Here is a 20405-nt window from a genome sequence, read left to right as displayed (position 1 = left end):
TGCTTTAAACTCTCAAAGTCCCCAAAATCTCAAAACTCTGCAAACTTATTTTCTCTCTCTTTTTATACTCTGTAGTCTGACTATGGTACGTTGAGCATTTCACACAATTCTGGTTCGAGCAGGTTTTCTGACAGTCCGGTGATTTACCGTGCTACGACCCCCCAAACAGGATACTCATGTCTGCAACATTTACGCTTTACTCATGTCTGCAACATTTACGCTTGCTTTTCTGGGTGTTGTTCCCCTCAGACATCTCTGAGCACCCTGTGTTCTTTTGTGGTTTGTCTAGTGTAGGCTTTGCAAACAGGCTACCCTCGTGTGGTTACATGAGCATTGTGTTCTACACCTGGTCCTTACACAGTCACCTGCACCATTGCCGATATGATTATACATCATACAACAAATTCCATTTCAAAACATTAATTAACTTTGCACAGGTTTACACTTCAAAATATGACTATATTTCAACCATAGCAATTTCATATACTTCAAAGTTATATCACTGGCAAGAACTCCTTGAACATTCCTTGTGCTTGGGTGTCTTTCTCACATTTTATTCACACAAGGTTTGGTTCACAAATCTCATTTCAATTTTGGTTCCAACGTCTCTTGGCAGCATGTTTCTGTCCAAATTTATTTATCAATGGACATTTTGCCTTATCAGCCACATAACGCTTGTGTGTTTCAGATGATCTCCCCAGAAAGAAACCCCCTCAGATCTACAAACCCCCCACCCCAGAGATGCTGGCGTATCTGGACTTCAGCGTGTCCACCACGGGCATCCTAGCAGGCGTGAAGGTACTGTCAGTGTGCAGCAGAGAGGCGGTCACCAAAGGCCAGAGAGGAGTGGAGAGGACAGGACAGGAGACAAGGAAGCTGGGCTTTTGATCCCCCCTGCCCGGAGGTTTTCTAGGTCTAAAAGCACGTATGCTGGGCTCCCCTGCCTGTTCTCTCACCTCCGGAGATCAAACCCATTTTATCTAATGAGAGGGGCTTAAATCAGCCTAGATTAGCAGCATGTGCTCAACACCAAAGGCAGACAGAGATCTAGCTTGGGCTCTAATTCAGCAGTTCTTGGGAGGTCTTATCTGCACTCACTCCAAATAGAACTGTTAAGTATTTGAAAAACTTTGGCTCAGTTTTCTGTACATTAAGCCTTAAACACTTAAAAGCATTGGGCCTAGCTTATCCTGCACTGCAGTGTGGAGCTGTACATGTGGTCATGCAGGGTCAGATAGAAGTCACCATTGCACTAGTGTGATGCTGCAGTGTTTGTGACTGTTACCATGGTAGTAAGAGCTGCTTTGTTGTGTCCATCTCAGATGTCCCATGCCGCCACCAGTGCCTTGTGCCGGTCCATCAAGCTCCAGTGTGAGCTGTACCCCTCGCGGCAGATCGCCATCTGCCTGGACCCCTACTGCGGCTTGGGCTTCGCCCTCTGGTGCCTGTGCAGGTCAGTGGCGGTCAGGGTGGGGGGTCTATTTGTGGATGAGGTGCATGTCTTTGTGTGTGTGAACCAAACTAAACTTGTGTGTGTGTGTGTCTGTGTGTGTGTGTGTGTGTGTGTGTGTGTGTGTGTGTGTGTGTGTGCAGTGTGTACTCTGGTCACCAGTCCATTCTGGTCCCCCCTCTGGAGCTGGAGAGCAACGTGTCTCTGTGGCTGTCTGCCGTCAGCCAGTACAAAGTGCGGGTTACTTTCTGCTCCTACTCAGTCATGGAGATGTGCACTAAGGGCCTGGGCTCCCAGACAGAGGCTCTGCGGGTGAGTGCAGCAGCCACCATTACCGTACATTTCTTTATGACTTTTTCCCACACATATAGAATAGATGACCCATGCAATTCCCTTCATACATTTATTCTTATTCTGTTTATTGCTTTGTTAAATCCCGTACCTATAGCACTAGGAATTTAATAAATCTCCTGTGCATATTTGAGATTCTCCTTAATCAGTAATTGAATGATTAGTGATTATTTATCCCAAGGGGAGCTTGGCAAAACTTTTCTGGAGCGTTTGAACATCTGTGAGGCGATTGAAGCAGACATACTGTCGTGTGACGGTCCTTTTCTGTCTTGTTCTTTTGTCCCTCCCTCTGCCCTGATTGGTGCACTCAGCTGCGGAACGTCAACCTGTCGTGCGTGCGCACCTGCATGGTGGTGGCGGAGGAGAGGCCGCGCATCACGCTCACGCAGTCCTTCTCCAAGATCTTCAAGGATCTGGGCCTGTCCGCCCGCGCCGTCAGCACCACCTTCGGTTGCCGCGTCAACGTGGCCATCTGCCTGCAGGTGAGGGGCCCATTTGATGACCAGACTCAGACTGGACAGGTGCACTGAGGCCCCCCCCCCAAGTTTAATGAGTTTTGTTTTCTGGATTTACACCTAAGGAAACCGAACTAACCGACAAAACAAATTACAGTCCACACTCAAGCTGAAGTGTGAAGATACCCTTAAACTATCTGGAGGGGAATCCAATTTCCCATTCCGTTCAGCTCATAAAAGTTTGAAAATGGATCCTTGTGATTTTCCTGCTGTTATCTAGGGTTTTATGTAAGGCACTGGAAAGGCAGCTGTCTCTCAACTGTTGTGCCGTTCTTTTTCCATGTCCTCGTTACACTGTTTTCCTTTTTGCTGGGCTTTGTGTGTCTGTTCTCTCCTCACAACTCACTCCCCCTCTCTGTATGTCTGCCATTGGTGCTTGTGTGGCCCTGTGTGTGTGTTTGTGTGTGTGTGTGTGTGTGTGTGTGTGTGTGTGTGTGTGTGTGTGTGTCCTCTTCTCTCCTCCTCTCTCCCTGTCCCCCTCTCTGTGGCCCGTGGTCAGCCCAACAGGCTGGGGAAGCTGGCTGAGCAGGTAACTGTGAGCTGGCTGGGCATCAGGGGCGCTGGCACGGCCTGTTGTTGGGGCTTTTAGAGAGAGCTTCTCAAGGGGGCAGACGCTTCGTGTGTGTGTGTGTGTGTGCGCGCGTGTGTCTTTGTGAATGCATGGCCTTTAGAAGAACATTCCACTTAGTGTTATTTTGTAATCGTGAACTACAGGACACGACAGATTCATAGAAAAGAGATTGAGCGACTAACTTTCTTAGTAACCGATGCATCAGCAAGGTTCCTTCGTCACTTAACCTCCCCCGCAACACAAACACTTTATTTTAGAGCTCATTCAAAACACATAAGAGTAGGGGTTCTCAAGAAGTCAAAGGAGAAAGAACTGGTCCCATATTGAAACCATACTGAAGTGAACTTAATTTACAGCTACTGATGATCCCTTAACAACATGCTTGCATCATTAACCATATCACTGTTAGAGTAGCTGTTCTAAGGTGTCTGGGTTGACCTACATTTTGTAATACTCCGGCTGGCAAGTGATTTTATTTATTTTTTGCTCTTCCTAATAGCCCTACTGTAGTGTGCTGTTTGCTTCCAGTAGCTGTGTGTGCTCCCGTAGGCTGCTTGAGTAGATTCCTGCCACCAGCTCTTCTTTCTCTCCAAGGTGGTGGGAAGAAGAGTGCTTGTGGCTAGTCTGTTTTAGCACGTTAGCAGGGCTGCAACTGCCTTTTGCATCACTAGTCTGTGACACTGGACACTCGGTTTCCTAATGGAAAGGGGGCTTGTTTGTTTTTTTTACTTTGCCTCACCAGCATGGGCCACCTTCGATCTCTCGCATTCATCGCCCTCTGTGAGGTGTAGATTGACAGCCCATGCTACAATGTGCTCATGTCTACTAAATGTATTAAGATGCCCGAGTCGTCTTTGCCCTCTGAAGCTCTTGTAAGGGCATGTGTATGCCTGGCTTGCCAACATCTGGTGTGAAACAAATGAGATTGCAGTGTTCAGTTCACATCATGCCCTGCAGGGGGAGTGCTTTTTTAACGCCAACGTGGCTTGGCTATGTTTTGAGTGGGACCCTTCAGGTGACAGTAATTCCATTGCATTGCATTCGTTTGGTACACTGTAGCCCATGTGTAGATGCTAGTTTAGCCCTGTGCCTTAAAAGCCCTTACAGTACCTTAGCATTCACCACTCTTAGAGTTTAGTTCAATCAGTGAAGAGCTGCATGTCAGGAAAATTCTACATTCAGGGAAAGGCAAGGGATTTGGCAAACAGGCCATCAGAGCTGAGAGTCCTCACAAGTGAAACTATAAGCATTATGGGATGGCTGTCACACTGTGCACAAGAATCACCTCAGAAATGACCACAGTGACCACTCTCTTCATACAGGGCACAGCTGGACCCGACCCTACCACCGTCTATGTGGATATGAGAGCGCTGCGTCACGACAGGTACACCCACTGACTATGAGTTTGTCAATAGAGTCTACACTATAGAATGCCAGTGGCCTGGGACACAAATTACAATGTATTCTTCTCCAATAACCGTGAAAAGAGAAAACACCTCCTACTGCGATTATAGTAAAGTTTTCAAAAAAAGACTGGGGTTGTATTATGTGTATGAAGCGAGTTCACAGTCTTCTATGTGTCTTTGTGTTTAAATGAAAGGGTGCGATTGGTGGAGAGAGGATCGCCGCACAGCTTACCCCTGATGGAGTCAGGGAAGGTAAGAGCTCTCACACATGTCTGCAGTAAGCCCACTCACTGGGCTTTATTACCTCCTCCACTAAATGGGGCATCAATACTAATTCTGTTTTGTTTGCAGATCCTGCCAGGAGTGAAGGTCATCATAGCGAACACTGAGACCAAAGGCCCACTGGGAGACTCGCACCTTGGGGAGGTACGTGTCTGGTTGCCTTCTAAAGAGATAAACTTACATTACACATAAGAAAGATTGGAATTGGAAGGATTGGTATCGGACCACGATGACCAGAGTCCAAAGATTGGCACGGTGCCTGTCACCCACTCTCAGATGTCCGTCTCTGTCTGCCGTTTGGTCGTAGGTTTGGGTGAGCAGCCCTCACAATGCCACAGGCTACTACACTGTGTACGGCGAAGAGGCCCTGCATGCTGACCACTTCTGCACCAAGCTCAGCTTTGGGGACACCCAGACAGTGTGGGCTCGCACAGGCTACTTGGGCTTCCTTCGCCGCACTGAGCTGACTGACGCTAGTGGGGGTGAGTCCTTCTGCCCTGGATTTTTCCCTAAGCTTTAACATTCAGATTCTTCATCATTTGAAAAGAAAGTTGAGACTGTTTCTAAACATTTGCAAGATAGCATTAACCGCTAAATGGTTACCATGTCTCAGGACTGATCTCTATGTTTGTGTTCCAGAGAGACACGATGCACTGTACGTGGTGGGGTCTCTGGACGAGACGCTGGAGTTACGAGGCATGCGTTACCACCCCATTGATATTGAGACATCGGTCATCCGATCACACAAGAGCATTGCAGAATGGTAAGGGCCATCTTTCACATCAGGTCCAAACCCAGAACTCTCCTGAATTCTTTACATCTGACAATAGTACTGACTCACTGTGTCCTCTCATACACCTGCCTTTATAGTACTGACTCACTAAATCATTTTTTATACACCTGCCTTTATAGTACTGACTCACTGTATCATTTCATACACCTGGCTTTATAGTACTGACTCACTGTATCATTTCATACACCTGCCTTTATAGTACTGACTCAATGTATCATTTCATACACCTGCCTTTATAGTACTGACTCACTGTGTCATTTCATACACCTGCCTTTATAGTACTGACTCACTGTGTCATTTCATACACCTGGCTTTATAGTACTGACTCACTGTGTTCTCTAATACACCTACTTCTATTCAGGCTCTTAAAGTGCTCAGCCAGGTTATTCGATTCTGTTATTAGCATTTCTCTGGGTTTGGTGCTCACACCTCTGCTCTGTGTGTATCAGCTGTAGCCATGGTGAAGATTATATTCTTTATGTACAGGGCTGTATTTATGATGTCTGCACAATGTTTTAACTAGATGTACCGCATAGCGGTACAAAATATGACCGCCGCTCAGTCCTGTACATCCGTTCCGCGAAAATAAATCACACTTCAATTTGTCTCCATATTTTACTCCATCCCCCACTCTTGAAACTTTTGTGTATGCTTGTTTGGCATGCCTGAGTGTGTGTGTGCGGCTGCACAGAAAGTACCCTACTGGTGCTGAAAAGGTGAATAGATTGTAGAATAGCCAAAGAAGATGTAGAATTGTTATAAAACCTTTAAAATCTCTAAACAATCACAAGTAGGGCAGTTCATCACAGTTCATCCATTGCAACTGGATTGATGAAAGGTCACTTACACCTGTAGGCTACATTGTATTTGGGAAAAGCAAAAGGTATCAGCATAATGTTATTTATTTATTTATTTTTTATGTAAGGAAAATGCCGTTTCAGTTCCATGCCGTTTTCAACAGCTATCAAAAACAAAGGTCATTTTTGGATGGATGGATTTTTGTGAATGTTTCTTCTTCTACATAAGATTTTAGTCATCTTTAGTTCATGTAATACTTTTATTGTCAATGCACAAATTAAGTAACAGTAGTCTGAAAACGTTATTGTTAATGCACAAATTAAGTAACAGTAGCCTAGTCTGAAACGAAGTGCTGTTTTACATCTAACCAGTGGTGCAAATAACTGACATGTCCAAATGGGCCTTGATGAAATGCGCCGCTAGACTGTTCATACACATTTTTAACGGGCCAACGTTGAAGAGCTTTTGTCCGTTATTGTTAGTGCAAATATAGGCTGATTCATGTTCCCTTGCATTGTTTAACTGAGGTCCATGGCTAGTCTGGCTTTCATCAGACCAAGCTCAATCTTTTAAGAAATCAAAAATAAATAGCGGGCAGATCAGGCTGGGTTCACCCAGCCTAGTCCATAGGCACCCATATTGTTTAATTTTCCGATTGAGATATACACGCTCTGGCTATTCTAAATGCAAAATGCATCAGGGAGTTATGACAAAACGGTAACTAACAAACTAGATCCTAATAGAAAGTTGTTAGCTTCCCTAAGCTACAGGTAGGATTATAAGGTGGGCCTATTGACAACATAAATTGTCAATAGGCTATGCTATAACACAAATAAAATCTCCTTTGGAAACCAATGGCTTACCTTACAGTATCAAGCCGGACTTAAACTGTCATATCGTGGCTTAAAAGTTGTAATAACATTCACGCAGCTCCATGAGTCAATGAAAGCGCAAATGAAGTAGCCACTTCTAAATGGGACCTACTACACAGTAGCTTAAGGTGTTTTGCTAAAACAGCCATAATGAAATGAAGGTGTCATTGTTTGGATACTTCACACAATAATGCTTTTAATTTCACAGACTACAACTACCAAGCTGTAATCAAAGCACATCGATTCCCCTCTCACACCTGCACGCACTTAAAACAAAATAAACAGGCGCCTCAGTCTCACGCATGTATAGGCAAAACTGCATCAGACCGGTGTAACGTTGGTAAATCTTCCATTGCACAGAATGATTTTGTAGCACGCAATAAATGACAGTCGAAAAGATACAAACAGTGCTGCTATACATTTGCTTGGTATAACCGCATTTATAGTTTTCTACAAATGCAATAAATCAAATGCCTCCATCACTCAACCAACGCTAACGGTAACATTACCTAGGTCCTTATTGATATTACAAGATTAACGTTACCTGCAGTAAAAACCAAGCATGTCCGATAAACATCCTCAGATTTATTTCGCTTCAAGAAGAAATGGGAATTACACTTCATGTGAACATCGTCCCCATCCTTATTAGATGTTCGCTGCGGTAAATTACAGTCCTTGTATGAAGCGTCCCATTGTTTTTCCAACCCCTTTAACTTCCAACAAAATTACGCCTCACTGCAACGATCGCCATCTAGTGGACAAACGACTACTTCTCGCCAATACTGAAAATGCAGCCATGATGATGATGATGAATATTTATTTTGGCTTTCTTTTAATCCTACTGATTTTCATTTTTTACCGGGGAATCACAAATGAGTGATTATGAGCCAGGTTTATGTGGGCCCTTGAGACCAACATACCATAAAAGATTCACAGAGAACTGTGTCTGCCCTACCCTCCTTTTCGGGGTCCAGTCCAGCAGGGGGGCTGCAGATGAAAAACGAAAATGACGGTTCCATGCTATCCATATGGGGTACATGCTCACCAAGTTTTGTGTACCCGGTCTTTCAGTGTCCCGAATCCTTGTTGGTGTAATGCCACTAAATGTACACATAAATTATTTTATTGTAAGGCCCCCATGAACGAAAAGTACACAAAACTTGGCATGCATTCAGAGGGTGTCATAATGATCCTACACTTTTAATTTTGTGCAGTTTTGACCTTGTCAGCCAGAGATATTGAGATGAAAACACCTAATTTTATGCTTTTTAATTTTTAACTAGGTGGCTATACATGAAATAAGTGGTAATGGGATGGGTTGACATGCCCCTTAAGACCAACATACAAAAAAAGGTGGACCTCCTAGGCCCTACGGTTCTCGAGATATTCACAGAAAACTGTCTCCGGCCACCTACAGGCCAGTTGGTGTATAGTAACATAAATTAATTTATTGTGTGGCCCCCCATGAACGGAATTCCACAAAACTTGGCGTGCATACAGAGGGTGTCATAATGATCCTACACTTCCAATTTTGTGCAGTTTTGACTATGTTAGGTCACAGATACCTTCAATTACACCACCTCATTTTTACTTTTTGTGTTTAACTAGGTGGCTATACATGAAATGAGTGGTTATGGAATGCGTTGACATGGCCCCTTGAGATCAACATACAAAAATAATGGTCCTCCTAAACCTTACGGTTCTCGAGATATTCACAGAAAACTGTGTCTGCCCTACCCTCCTTTAGGTGCAGTCCAGCGTGGGGGCTACAGATCAAAACGAAAACAATGGTTCCATGCTATCCATATGGGGTTACATGCCCACCAAGTTTTGTCTACCCCGTCTTTCAGTGTCCCGGAATCATTGACGGAAATTTGGACATGCGAAAAAAAAAAAAAAATCTGACTAAACCTATATGACCGCGCCCAACTGCGCTGGCGGTCATAATAACATGACATTGTCCGATCATCTGTGTCGTGGTGTCTCTCCTTAATGTCCTCTGGTGTGTTTCTGAACACACTAACCCGTGTCTCTTGTGTGCAGTGCCGTGTTCACCTGGACCAACCTGCTGGTGGTGGTGGTGGAGCTGGAAGGCTCGGAACAGGAGGCGCTGGATCTGGTGGCCTTGGTGACCAACGTGGTGTTGGAGGAGCACTACCTGATCGTGGGGGTGGTGGTGGTGGTGGACCCAGGGGTTATCCCCATCAACTCGCGAGGGGAGAAACAGCGCATGCACCTGCGCGACGGTTTCCTAGCTGACCAGCTGGACCCTATTTATGTAGCCTATAACATGTGAGTGAGGCCCGGGAGGGGCGGGGACATTGTGGCGAGATGAACAATTTGCACATCATGGGATGGAGAGAGGGAGAGAAAGACGTGGAGATGAAGTAAATGGATCTTCACTGTGGCTCTCTCTCTGTTCACTTTCCTCAGAAGGCATGGGCCACTCTTGATCTCGACAGAGCTATGCAGTGCGTTTATTTTTCTATGACTGACTCATTCGAATGCCTTGAACATTGAGACTGCTTTTGGGTGAGGCAGGTGATGACAAAATGTTTTTGTTTTGTTGTCATTGGTTTTGTTTGTTTTTATCTTTGTTGTTTTAATTGCCTGAAAAGTAAATTGTCAAGCACTCCATGTGCCATTAAGCACAGTGACCTTGACCCTCCAATGACCTTGGCCAAGGGCTCCCCCGGTGCCCTGGCTCACATCTCAGCAGGAAAAGAGGTCTGTAGCATGGCACTTGTAGGACATGTTTTACACAACATGTTTTAGCAATATTTGGCCATGGTTTGAAATCGTTCAATCGTTCATCGTTCAATCGTTCATGAACCTAAAATATGCCAATTAATTAAGCTAAATGTGACAGTGATATCACTACCACCAGAATAGAATCTTTGGATTTGTTTATCTTCATAAATATGTGGACAAGATCTGATGTGGGTTTTACTTAAAGGCCAAAATGCAATGAGACTAATTTGGTTGCCAGCAGTACTGCCCAGTAGCAGTTCTAATGTTTTTAATCCGTGTGTGACAAGAAACTAAAGCTTTGGTAGCATTCCTTGTCATTTGTTTTAAAACGAGCCTTCCAGATGCCTGTTTATTAGCTTGCTTTTAAACTATCATTTAAGTAAAGTATCCACATTACTTATTTCAGACTGATGTCTGGGTCAGCTTGATTAACCTTGTTCAGGACGTTCAGGTGTATACTTAACTATATGAATTTACATTTTTTTTGCTGTCTCCAGATGATCAGTTTATAACCTTAACTGAGATCTTGGTCTATTATTGACAAAAAACGATTTAGATATACAGTCTTGGCCAAATTTGTTGTTACCCTTCCACAAAAAACTCAATATTTTGAAACAAAATTGTTGACATCCATGATATGTTTATTCCATGTTTAATGCAAATACTATGTTTTTGACTCTTCATTCAACAGAATATTTTAGTTAATAAAGAAAACAAAAATGGCATGGACAAAAATAATGGTACCCTTTCCCTAATAGTATATTACACAACCTTTAGAGGCAATCGATGGCAACAAGTGTTTTCAGAAGCTCTAAATGATCAGACAGCTCTCTCCTCTGCTTTCTCTGGTACATGCTCAGTATGGGGCACAGAATGAACCCAACTGCAGAGTACTACTTTTCTCCATTCAAATAGGCTGAATGACTGAATACAAGATCAAATACATCTGTGATGCTAATTAAGGTGAAACCGTTTTGAACATTACTATAATACAGTAATGTATCAATATTTCTTAGGGGTACCAACACATTTGTCAAGGCCACAAAGAATATCTTTGTAAAATAAACAATAAATTATTTATTTTCAAGCTTTCTTTGCTTTATTACGTACATACCAAAGGCATGCAGCTATACATGAGAAAATTGATCAGGAAAGGAAAAAATGAATTATTCTTTCAGTGAGCTGTAAGGGTACCAACAAATTTGGCCGTGACTGTATGGTTCAGACATACAAAATTGGAAAATAAGTGTTTTGTAGAAGAACAGTATTTCTGTTGAATTTCTGTATGTGAGTGTATGAGTTCAAGTCTTTGCTGATGAATGTAAAATTATCATGACTGGTGTTGCCAAGTCAGGACTTCTGATTGCATAGAGAATTGACCAAAGTCACCAAATCATTCTCTTTATGTGTTCATAACTGTTTTCCTCCATCAACACTCTCCTTTCTTCTCTCCAGATTAATGAACATAGATAATGGTGTCATTATTTCAGGAATACAAAAAACTACTAGTGGAGTGGAGAGGACTGATGTTAACCATTTCAGGACCTTGCCTTCAAATGCTCAGAGTGCTTTTTGCCAGAGTGACCACTTCATTAAAGGCTGTTCTTTCCTTTCTTTGTGTACACCATACAGATACAGGAAGAAAGCCAGATGTAATTATGTACAGAATTTGTGTAAGTTATTTTTGGAGCCTCGTAAGAGATGGATGTTCTAGGGCTGGTCTTTGCAGTTACACATCAGACCACTTAAAACACTATCCCCCGACTAACCGATGTTTGAGTTTTTCCAATACAGATGATTAAAACCATGAGTGAATACATTGTTTTATGTTTTTGATATTGTTAAGGGGGCTGGGGATAACTAAAAATGTGTTTCTATAAAGACGCACACAAATACAACTTGGTTCTGGCCCTACATTTTAAATTAACCAAACTTATTCCAAAACAGAGAACTGGCTGACCGCATTCTCTATCTTTATGTAACATAATTTCTTAATAAATACAATGCTTTCATCCGGGTTGCATCTGGTTAACAGACGTTTTGTTTGTCTTTTAATCACACTCAAATGCATTCAGTTGTAGACTGACAGACAAATGTACACATCTTTCATTAAGCAAACTTTATTAAGTAGTATAACTTCAATATGTTTCCTCTTCTTTTTTATGCGATAAACTATTCATTAATAGTCTAGGCATATTTTCAGAAAGACACAACCACAGATAGATTATGACCATAATAAATGATGAATAAATCATAACAAATCACCATTCCCTTAACTTTTCTTTGTGATTAACTACTAACTGTCATTCTAAGCAACAATATTTTCAGTAATAATTCATTCATACACAGATAAATCATGTCTGTGATATATTATATAGTGAATATAAGAACATAGTGAACATCAGAATCATGATACAACCATAAAAAGTATTTCAAAGATGTTAAAAATTAAGAAGGAATAACAATACAATTACAAAAAGTACAAACAGAACTCTACTTTTTAATCAGTTTGTTACATATGAATCCACTTTCTGCAGAAGTTCTAATGTGATATCAAGAGCCTCTTTTTCATTTTCAGGTTGGAATGCATTGTTAGGAATCTTAGGAGGATCATGGTAGTTGGGGTACTGAGTTGTTTTGCCATCTACACCCAAACGTTTTAATCGGCTCACAAGGCCTGGCAAAGTGTTCAGCTCCGGGCTGTAGCCTGACACCTTCTTAGCAAGGTTAGAGATGGAGCTGGTGGGAGAGGGTTTTCCACTCCGTCTGTACTCCACTGCTATCAGAGCCTTCTCCACAGCCTGATGAACCTTGAACAGACACCACTCAGTGGTCACTCCCCCTGTGTCATTGTGGGCAGCATTAAGGTCACACTGGGCTTGCAAATACCAGCGCTTAGCTTCCACTTTGTCTGATCTTGGCATTTCCTGCTGAAATGCCCAAAAATCACTCTGGGGTCTGGTACTGTTGTGGTGGGACCTCTCTCGACCTTGACGGTGACGTGTTGCTTCGGTGTTCCACTGAGGGTAGAAGTTTTCAAAATTCCATGGGAAATGGGATTGTGCAGTCTCATTTTGTCTGCTGAAATTCCTTGTAGTTGATTTAGAAACAGTCTCATTTGCCTCAAATTCTCTAATTTTGTTTTTTAAGTACCTAAAAGCCTCATTAGCGAGCTTTTCCTGCCCTGGGTTTTTGTCTGGGTGCCACCGGAGATACAGGCGTCTGATGGCTTTGGCTTGCTCATCTTTCGACAGAGTCCTGATTTCTGTCAGGTACTTATCAATTTCCCTTTTGATTTCTTCAAACGTCTCCGGGAAGTCTTCCTCAGGTGATGGCACAGGTCCATCCACCAGCTGTATTGTTCTACAAACGCTTTGCTTTGAAGCAGATGTTTTTTCACGTTTAAACTGGTAAAGATCAAGGGAGCTTACCTCAACAAACTCATCCTTTCCAATTTCTATTTTATATCTACAACAATATTGGCCTGTTTCATGCAATGCAGCCAAACGCTCAACAATCACTGCATGGTAATAGTGTTCATCCTCTGATGTCTTTTTGAAGCCAACATACTCGCCTCTTTCATAATTGTTCATAAAGTTCATGTCAAGAACATCATAACATTCCTCTGGTATTAGACTCCCTGGGTCTGGATGATGAAGTGCTACTTTGATGGCACTGTTACGGATTCCATATTTTTCGAGTGTCTTCTCAACTTCTTCCTGTGTATCACATAACAAAAGCTCACCCAAACCCAGAAGACTGTTTGGGTGTAAAGCATTCCGCAGCAAGGAATTGATTTCTTTGGTTAGTGTCATAGCCACCTCATGCATTACCCTAAAGCCCCTATCATCACTGTGTCTCAGGTAGAATGTGCAGCCCTGTGGCTCTTTTGTCACATACACTTGTGTTTCAGAAGTGGTGTGAGCAAGTGGCTCATGATGTAAGAGAAGCTCTGTCTCAAGGTTTTCACAGCAAATTATTTGAAGTCTTCCAAAGGTATTCTGGCATAGTTCAACAGCATCAGCTTGAGACACATCACCTTTACTTTGTTCTCTGATCAAACATGTGAGACCATGTAAAAATGGACTGGAGGATAAATGTTTCTCAAACCAACCACTGAACTCACAGCTTTTTCCATATTCACACTGGTTCATCCTAGAACCCACAAGGCTTTCAGAGGTGATATGAGACAACATTGTTGGTCGATTGTCTTTAGGCAACAACTGCAGCATCTTCTGATGTTTATATGGGTCCTCTCCTAGGTGACAGTCACCCAGGTTCATTAGGAGTCTGAATTTGTCTTTCAGTGAGTCTTCCAGTCTTTTTGTCTGGTAGACAGTATCATTGAAGTAGAGGTCTTGGGATTTGTACAGTTTGCCATCTGTTGATGGTAGATACAAGTGCTTTGGAAATTGCATTTGTTTTGGTTGATCAGCAATTAGTTTAAACAAGTGCTGCACAGCACGTTTGACGGTTAACTGCTGATTTGCATTAAGAGTTTCCTTTCCTTTGCTGTCCATATAAATGTCCTTGAGGACTATGCTGTACTGCCTTATTGTGGGTCTCTCCTTCACACCGATCCCTTCAAAGAATTCAGCATATAGTGCATGCTGTGGACTGATTTTATACAGATATGGCCTAAACTCAAGGTCATTATCAAGACTAAGCACTGCTCGACTGGCTTGCACAAGAATAGCATCATTTTCAACAAGAACCACTGGCAGGTCTTGAAGCTCAGATGCCCTGAAATTCTTTGATTGTAAGTATGCATATGATTGGCAAAATGCTGTTTTTCTGATGTTTCTCAAATGAATGTTTGGGCATTCTGACTGACAGATGTTTTTCAGGTTCTGGGCCACTAACTCACAGGGTGGCTGATGAAAGGCTCCTGCTTTAACCAAATCTTTGAGATAAGATTGATTAAGTTTGTCTGTGGGTAGAATTGGTGTGGAAGACCAAATGAGATACTGATGATCAGAGTTTGTGTCAATCAAAGACTCTGTGATTGCAACCACATCTCTTTCACCAGCAAACGGTTGGTGGTAATTACACAGTTTTTTCTGAATTTTCAAAGGAAAGACAAACTTGATGGTTGCAATCCTTTTCAACAAGTTAGAGTCCTTTTTTGTGGCATTGTACTCCAAAGCCTTAATGAATAATGCAGAAGACTTCTTCTTCAGCTCATCAATTGAGGTCCTGCCACGTGCTTCTGACTCAATCATGTTTGCGAACCGTATAATCTCAACATCTGAAACAATGTGTTTCATTCCAAGCTCCTTCAGTAGCCGTCTTACTGATCCTTCCTCATGGTCAAATGCTTCCCAGAATGTTGGTGGTACAAATTTCTCTCGAGGAAGCATGATCTTGTAAAGGGGCTCTTTCTCATCAAAAAAGTAGGAGGCCAATTGAAGAGTACCCTGGATGTCTCTAATAAACCTAACACGTCTTAGTTGGTCTACAATCTGGTCCTTGTATTTCTTGTATGTTTGGTGTTGCTTTAAAACCAACAGCAGGAAAATTGAGTCAATAACTTGTTTTTCTGTGAGTGTGTGGAATATGGGCAGCAGGAAATTCACATAGAACTCTAGGTCAGTTAAGGCACTTATTTTCAGGGTTACTGAGAGTTTCTGGTTGACAGAAGAGTTATTCAGGACAATGTGTCCATTTGCAGCAATACAGTACAAATCAGGGATCATTTCAAAGCATGTCTTCAGAATGAACACTTTGTTACACCCTTCGATGCTCTGCCGTTCACCGTGTGCTGTTTCAAACAGAGGTAATGTCTTCAACTTTCTCTGATATTCTTGTGAGTCTCTGGTAGCACTAATTCCAGATAGGAGAAAATGCAGAAGGCTGTCCAATTCATAGCTGTCTATTTTTTTGATGTTGGAGTGAGGAACCTGTAAAAGTTGGTCGAGAACTGCAGCGATTTCACTTGTTTGAAGGACTTCAGAATTTAGAGTTGTATGCAAATAGGGTAATCCAACAAAAAAAGAGTAGTTAATGTCGCCAGTCCTAACTGGACCAGGATGGATGATATCTTCTCCTTTGGATCCCAAACAACAGAGGACAACTTCATCATTGTCTGTAAACTATGCTTTTTGTGCTGACTAGGAAAAGTGATGGGTACAATTGGATAGTCAATGAAAGCTTTCCTCAATTCTTTGAAAGCAGTAGCTTCATTCTTATAGGTATCTGACCTGATTTCTTCCTCAAAGAATTCCCAAAGTCTCTTCAGAAAAGCAGGTGGTTTACCATCAGAATGTTGACTGACATCTTCAAGTAATGGTTTCAAGAGCTGAGATGCTTTTGGAAAAGTCAGTTTCTCAATATAGCGTCCATTTTGTAGTACTTTAGTGTGATTACAATTTACAGAATAATCAACAAACAATGCTTTCTGTCCTTCAAATATATTCCAAAACTTTGTCATCAGTCTTGGAGAGTTCCGGTCAAAAACCCTCAGCATCTGATCTTGAGTGAGCAGAAGGGGAAGTCCATCGAAAGAGCTGATATTCCTTTCATCAATGTCCCCTGCACAGGCGTTGAGGAGTATGAAACATCGCTTTTTATCTTTAATCAGAGTGTGATCAACAGGTAAGGGCAAGGCATGAGCATCATTCAGAAGTTTTTGCTTCAGATATTCCCTCACTGTTTTGGGACATAACCACATTGCCTCCACATCTGCAGTTATGAAACCTGTGTAGATTTGATTCATCTTTCGAGACCAAGGAACCACATTCATTCCAATGTCCTCTAAAATATCAAAAAGGCTTGCTTGTAACATGTCACTAAAATGAGGAGAATCCATTGGATTGTGTTTGCAAACATTTGACCAGCTGACTGTGTATGTCTCTGTTGTCTGATTTGCCATCACTGGTTGGAAGGTCTGTAAAACAGGAATCACTGAGAGATCTCTTTCACTTATTGACTTGTACACATGATGGATCATTGTGTGCCATTCCTTAGCAACATCTTTTGAGACAGATGGGAAAAAGGTCAGATATGAAGAATCTAGCCATGATCCTAAAGAGGATACTGTCAGATGATCTCCTGTTTCCAGGGTTGTTTGTATATGCTTCAACAGATCGGCGTACAGGGGTGAAATAACGTCCAGTTTGAGAGACTCGTTCCACGTAGTCTTTAGACTCACCCCATCTTCTTTCCATAGGTCCCTTCTAGAGGAGTCAACTTCAAAATTCCCATTGACATGAACTGGCAGACCAGTTACCCCAGGCAAAGGTAGGGAGCAGAATACCCTTCCCATGAAGTCATGCTTAGAGGGCTTCTCTCCTATACGTGCTGCCACAGCTGCCTGCGGGGTTTGTGAACACCTATTCATTTTGACAGAGGTGGATCCAAGAGAGCCAAACTGTTCTGCAATTACCCATTGACTACATGTCCTTTGGATATTTGAAAATGATGAAGAAATCTGCATATCATATATGACCTGGCAGGGTACAGTCTGTCTGGACACAAGAGAATGTTGAACTTGATTTTGGAATTGTGTTCTCTTCATGCTGCTTTCCTCGGATAGTTGCTTTTCAATCACAAATGCATTACGCAGAGTGCCTGAGTCGGGGCTGATAATATGGAATGCTATTTTCTTGATATGTTTTAAGAAGAGGGTCAAGCCATCTGGGTCTTCAAAAAACACTTGCAAAAATTCTGTAATGTCATGTTCTCTGATGTGATTGTTGCATATTTCAGATTTAGCTGCCATTTCCTCTGTTCGAAGTGGAAGCCTGAACATTGTTCCAGACTCGAGGCTGAAATCTGATGGTAGAAATGTCTGATAAACATCCATGAATGAATTCTTAAATTCTTCATCTAATAAGTACTTGCATCCTGGTCTCTGCCTGGTTTCTGATTCTGAATATTTAACATGAGGGTCAGATATGCAAAGCCACTTGTCTCCTGTTAAAATAGCTGGGCAATCAGTGAGATGATAAACAGAGTTGAATCCAAGACCATATCTTCCTGTCTTTCCATACTGTCCATGTTTTCCACCTTCCCCCAGCTGCTGGATGCCTTCCAAGTCTGCATCAGTAAACACCTTGTTGTTGTACACACACAGAGCTGGACCTTGAAGAGAATCCCATTTCTTCCCAAATGTTTTCACTGTGCCATGTTTCCTTCTATCCCAAATGAAGCGTATTTCTGTTGCTTCAGCATCATCTGCATTTTGAATGAGCTCCTTAATGATGTCTTTCTTGGAAGGATATGCATTTATGATGTTTTTTATTCGCACTGTCAGCTTTTCATGTTGTCCAAATTCTAATTCTTTCAAATTATAAGGTGAAAAGCTATCAACTAAATGGTTTTGTAGTGTGTGGTGTCTTGTTGTCCTAACACCAAAATGGCATGCAATTTCCCTTGATATTAGTTTGTGACACAGAGTGACATCATCTGACACTGGCATCCATGGGCTGTCATTGTAACAAAGATTAGAGATGGGTCTTAGCACTGAGTTTTCATCAGGAACAAGACAGTTCTGTGGGGTTGCATTTTTAGTCTTCAGAAGTCCTTTTGAAAGTATGTCCAGACAGATATTAAGATCTGAGTGGGAAAGAGGTTTTGTTCCATACCTCTGTGCCATGCGCTGCAAGACGTCAACAAACTGCTGAGGTGTGAATTTATCTTGCATTCCAATACATTCCCAAAGTGTGCGGAACTTGGAAAAGTAATGTGGAAGCACATAGAGGTAAGGCTTAACTTCAAACTCTTGCCTTTCCGCCACTGATCTCACATGTACAAATGTGTCCTCAACAAAGATAAAGGGAAAGGAGTTTGCACTTTCAGCGATGGAGGTTGGATCTTGATGATTATTCAGCCAATTATTCAAGTACTCATAGCTCTCATATGCTATTCTGCGTAACACAGACTGATCACGTACATCACATCTAGATGCTTCCTCTAATTGCCTTAGCACTGTCTCAAGTGGTGGTGTTTGACGCACACCCAGTTTCTCAAGGACTGAGTTATCAGCGTGTATCTTAAGGATTCTATGATCTACTGTGAATTCTGTCATGTTAACCAAATAATGGCAATTGATGTTATAAACCTGACAGGGCTTTTTTAGCAGATGCATCACATGACTCGGTAGTTCCATGGTCAATGGTGGACAGGCTGGGATGAGCGGTATGTTTTGCAGTGTGCGCCACAGATGAGATGTTTTTGTATGTTTAATATGTTTTTCAACTAATAACTCCTGCATCAAATCAAACATGCATTGAAGCCGCTTTCTTGCTTTCAATTGATCCTTTTCCCAGACTTTTAAGATAGTGCCTGCTCTCTCTGCCAAATCCTCTAAAGGTAGGTGATCACTTAGCATTCCTAATGCCAACAGCCTTTGGATTCTTTTGGGGGAACAGAAGTCATCTCTGGTACCATCAAGAAACCTTCCTTCCTCTTGATCATACAGACAGGCCACTTTCCCTGAAGGGTACACTACTCTCCTAATGTACTGCAGTTCACCACTTCCCTGTGAAGGGAGGCAGCAATGCGCTTTCAGTAGCTCATCAACTTCATCATCATTGAGGTCAATGCCGCTGAGAATCATTGCATTTCTTTCATGGGATTCCAGAGCATCCAAATTACTGAACACCACTTCCTGGTAAAATTCAGTCCAACTGATTGTTCTTGCCAACACAATGTCTCTGAAGCCACTTCTTATCATGCTTTCCCTCACAAACAAAGGAAGTGTAACAGCACAGTATCCTGGGTTTTGATGGCTCAGAAAGATTTTCTCTGCAAGTTTGCCAATCTCCTTATGCTTTGCTATTTGTGGGTCCAGAAACCTCCCATTCTTAACTGAGCACCAATTCTTGCCATCACTGAAAAGTTTAAGATCTTCATTACAAAATCCATGCACGATAGCAGAGTAGAAGGCATCAACTAGTGGTTGAAATGCTTTGCCTACTTTCTCTTTATCTGGCCAGAATGTGTAATAGGGATAATCTGAAAGGCTTCCATTTTCTGACAGTTCCTTCAAGATAAGAAGGGTGGTCATGTAGGCATTTGCCACAGCATCCTTCAGTAGGGCTGTGTTCCATTGTGCCTTCACTCCAGTCTCCCACAGACTTTTTCGGTTTGACATCACAGCAAACGAACCATTTATATTAACAGGAAGGCCCGTTTGAATGGACAGAGGCAGGAAACTGAATGCTTGTCCAACTAAGCTGCTCTTCTTGACTGCCCAGTTTCCAGTCTGAGGTTGTTGTTTCAAAGGCACTGCTATACCCCCAACTGGCAAAGAGAATATGTTCTGCTCATTGTTCTCTTGGACTATTCTTAGTGAATCATGGGTCCCAAAACAAGAATAAAGAAGCCAGTAATGGACATCAGGACCAGCAACGTCGTGTTGAATTATTTCAGTAATGCTTGCTGTAGAACTATCAATTACACCAGCACAGTTTGCATCATATTGCATCAAACATGCTAAAGAATACATTTGCATGTCTTTCAGAGGAATTTCATCAGTGATTCCAATTATGTCCACAATTTTTCTTGTGATTTGAACAAGTGTCTTGGTTTGATCGTTTGTTGGAGGTGTAGTAGCATTATCTGGCAAAATCTGAAGAGAGATATGCTCTATATTTCTCAGAAATAGCAAATAA

General features: G+C 42.2%; 2 protein-coding genes across 2 annotated transcripts in view; one reads left to right on the top strand and one right to left on the bottom strand.

Annotated features, from left to right (window-relative positions):
• Positions 1 to 11801, top strand: part of dip2a (disco-interacting protein 2 homolog A) — a 94386-nt gene extending 82585 nt beyond the window's left edge. Inside the window, 10 exon segments of the mRNA XM_048239373.1 lie at positions 689 to 798; positions 1323 to 1453; positions 1594 to 1762; positions 2113 to 2283; positions 4210 to 4271; positions 4488 to 4545; positions 4645 to 4719; positions 4883 to 5057; positions 5215 to 5338; positions 9082 to 11801. Coding sequence (XP_048095330.1) covers positions 689 to 798; positions 1323 to 1453; positions 1594 to 1762; positions 2113 to 2283; positions 4210 to 4271; positions 4488 to 4545; positions 4645 to 4719; positions 4883 to 5057; positions 5215 to 5338; positions 9082 to 9334 — 1328 coding nt within the window. The 3' untranslated portion in view covers positions 9335 to 11801.
• Positions 11802 to 11893: 92 nt separating this feature from the next.
• The window catches only part of LOC125291634 (sacsin-like), a 14391-nt gene continuing 5879 nt past the window's right edge, over positions 11894 to 20405 (bottom strand). Inside the window, exon 2 of the mRNA XM_048238455.1 lies at positions 11894 to 15881. Coding sequence (XP_048094412.1) covers positions 12294 to 15881 — 3588 coding nt within the window. The 3' untranslated portion in view covers positions 11894 to 12293. The remainder of the gene's footprint in view (positions 15882 to 20405) is intronic.

This window comes from Alosa alosa, chromosome 3, assembly GCF_017589495.1.
Source record: "Alosa alosa isolate M-15738 ecotype Scorff River chromosome 3, AALO_Geno_1.1, whole genome shotgun sequence".
Lineage (NCBI taxonomy): Eukaryota > Metazoa > Chordata > Actinopteri > Clupeiformes > Clupeidae > Alosa > Alosa alosa.
The sequence above is the reverse complement of the archived record's forward strand: the minus strand, read 5'-3'. Positions and strand labels throughout refer to the sequence as shown.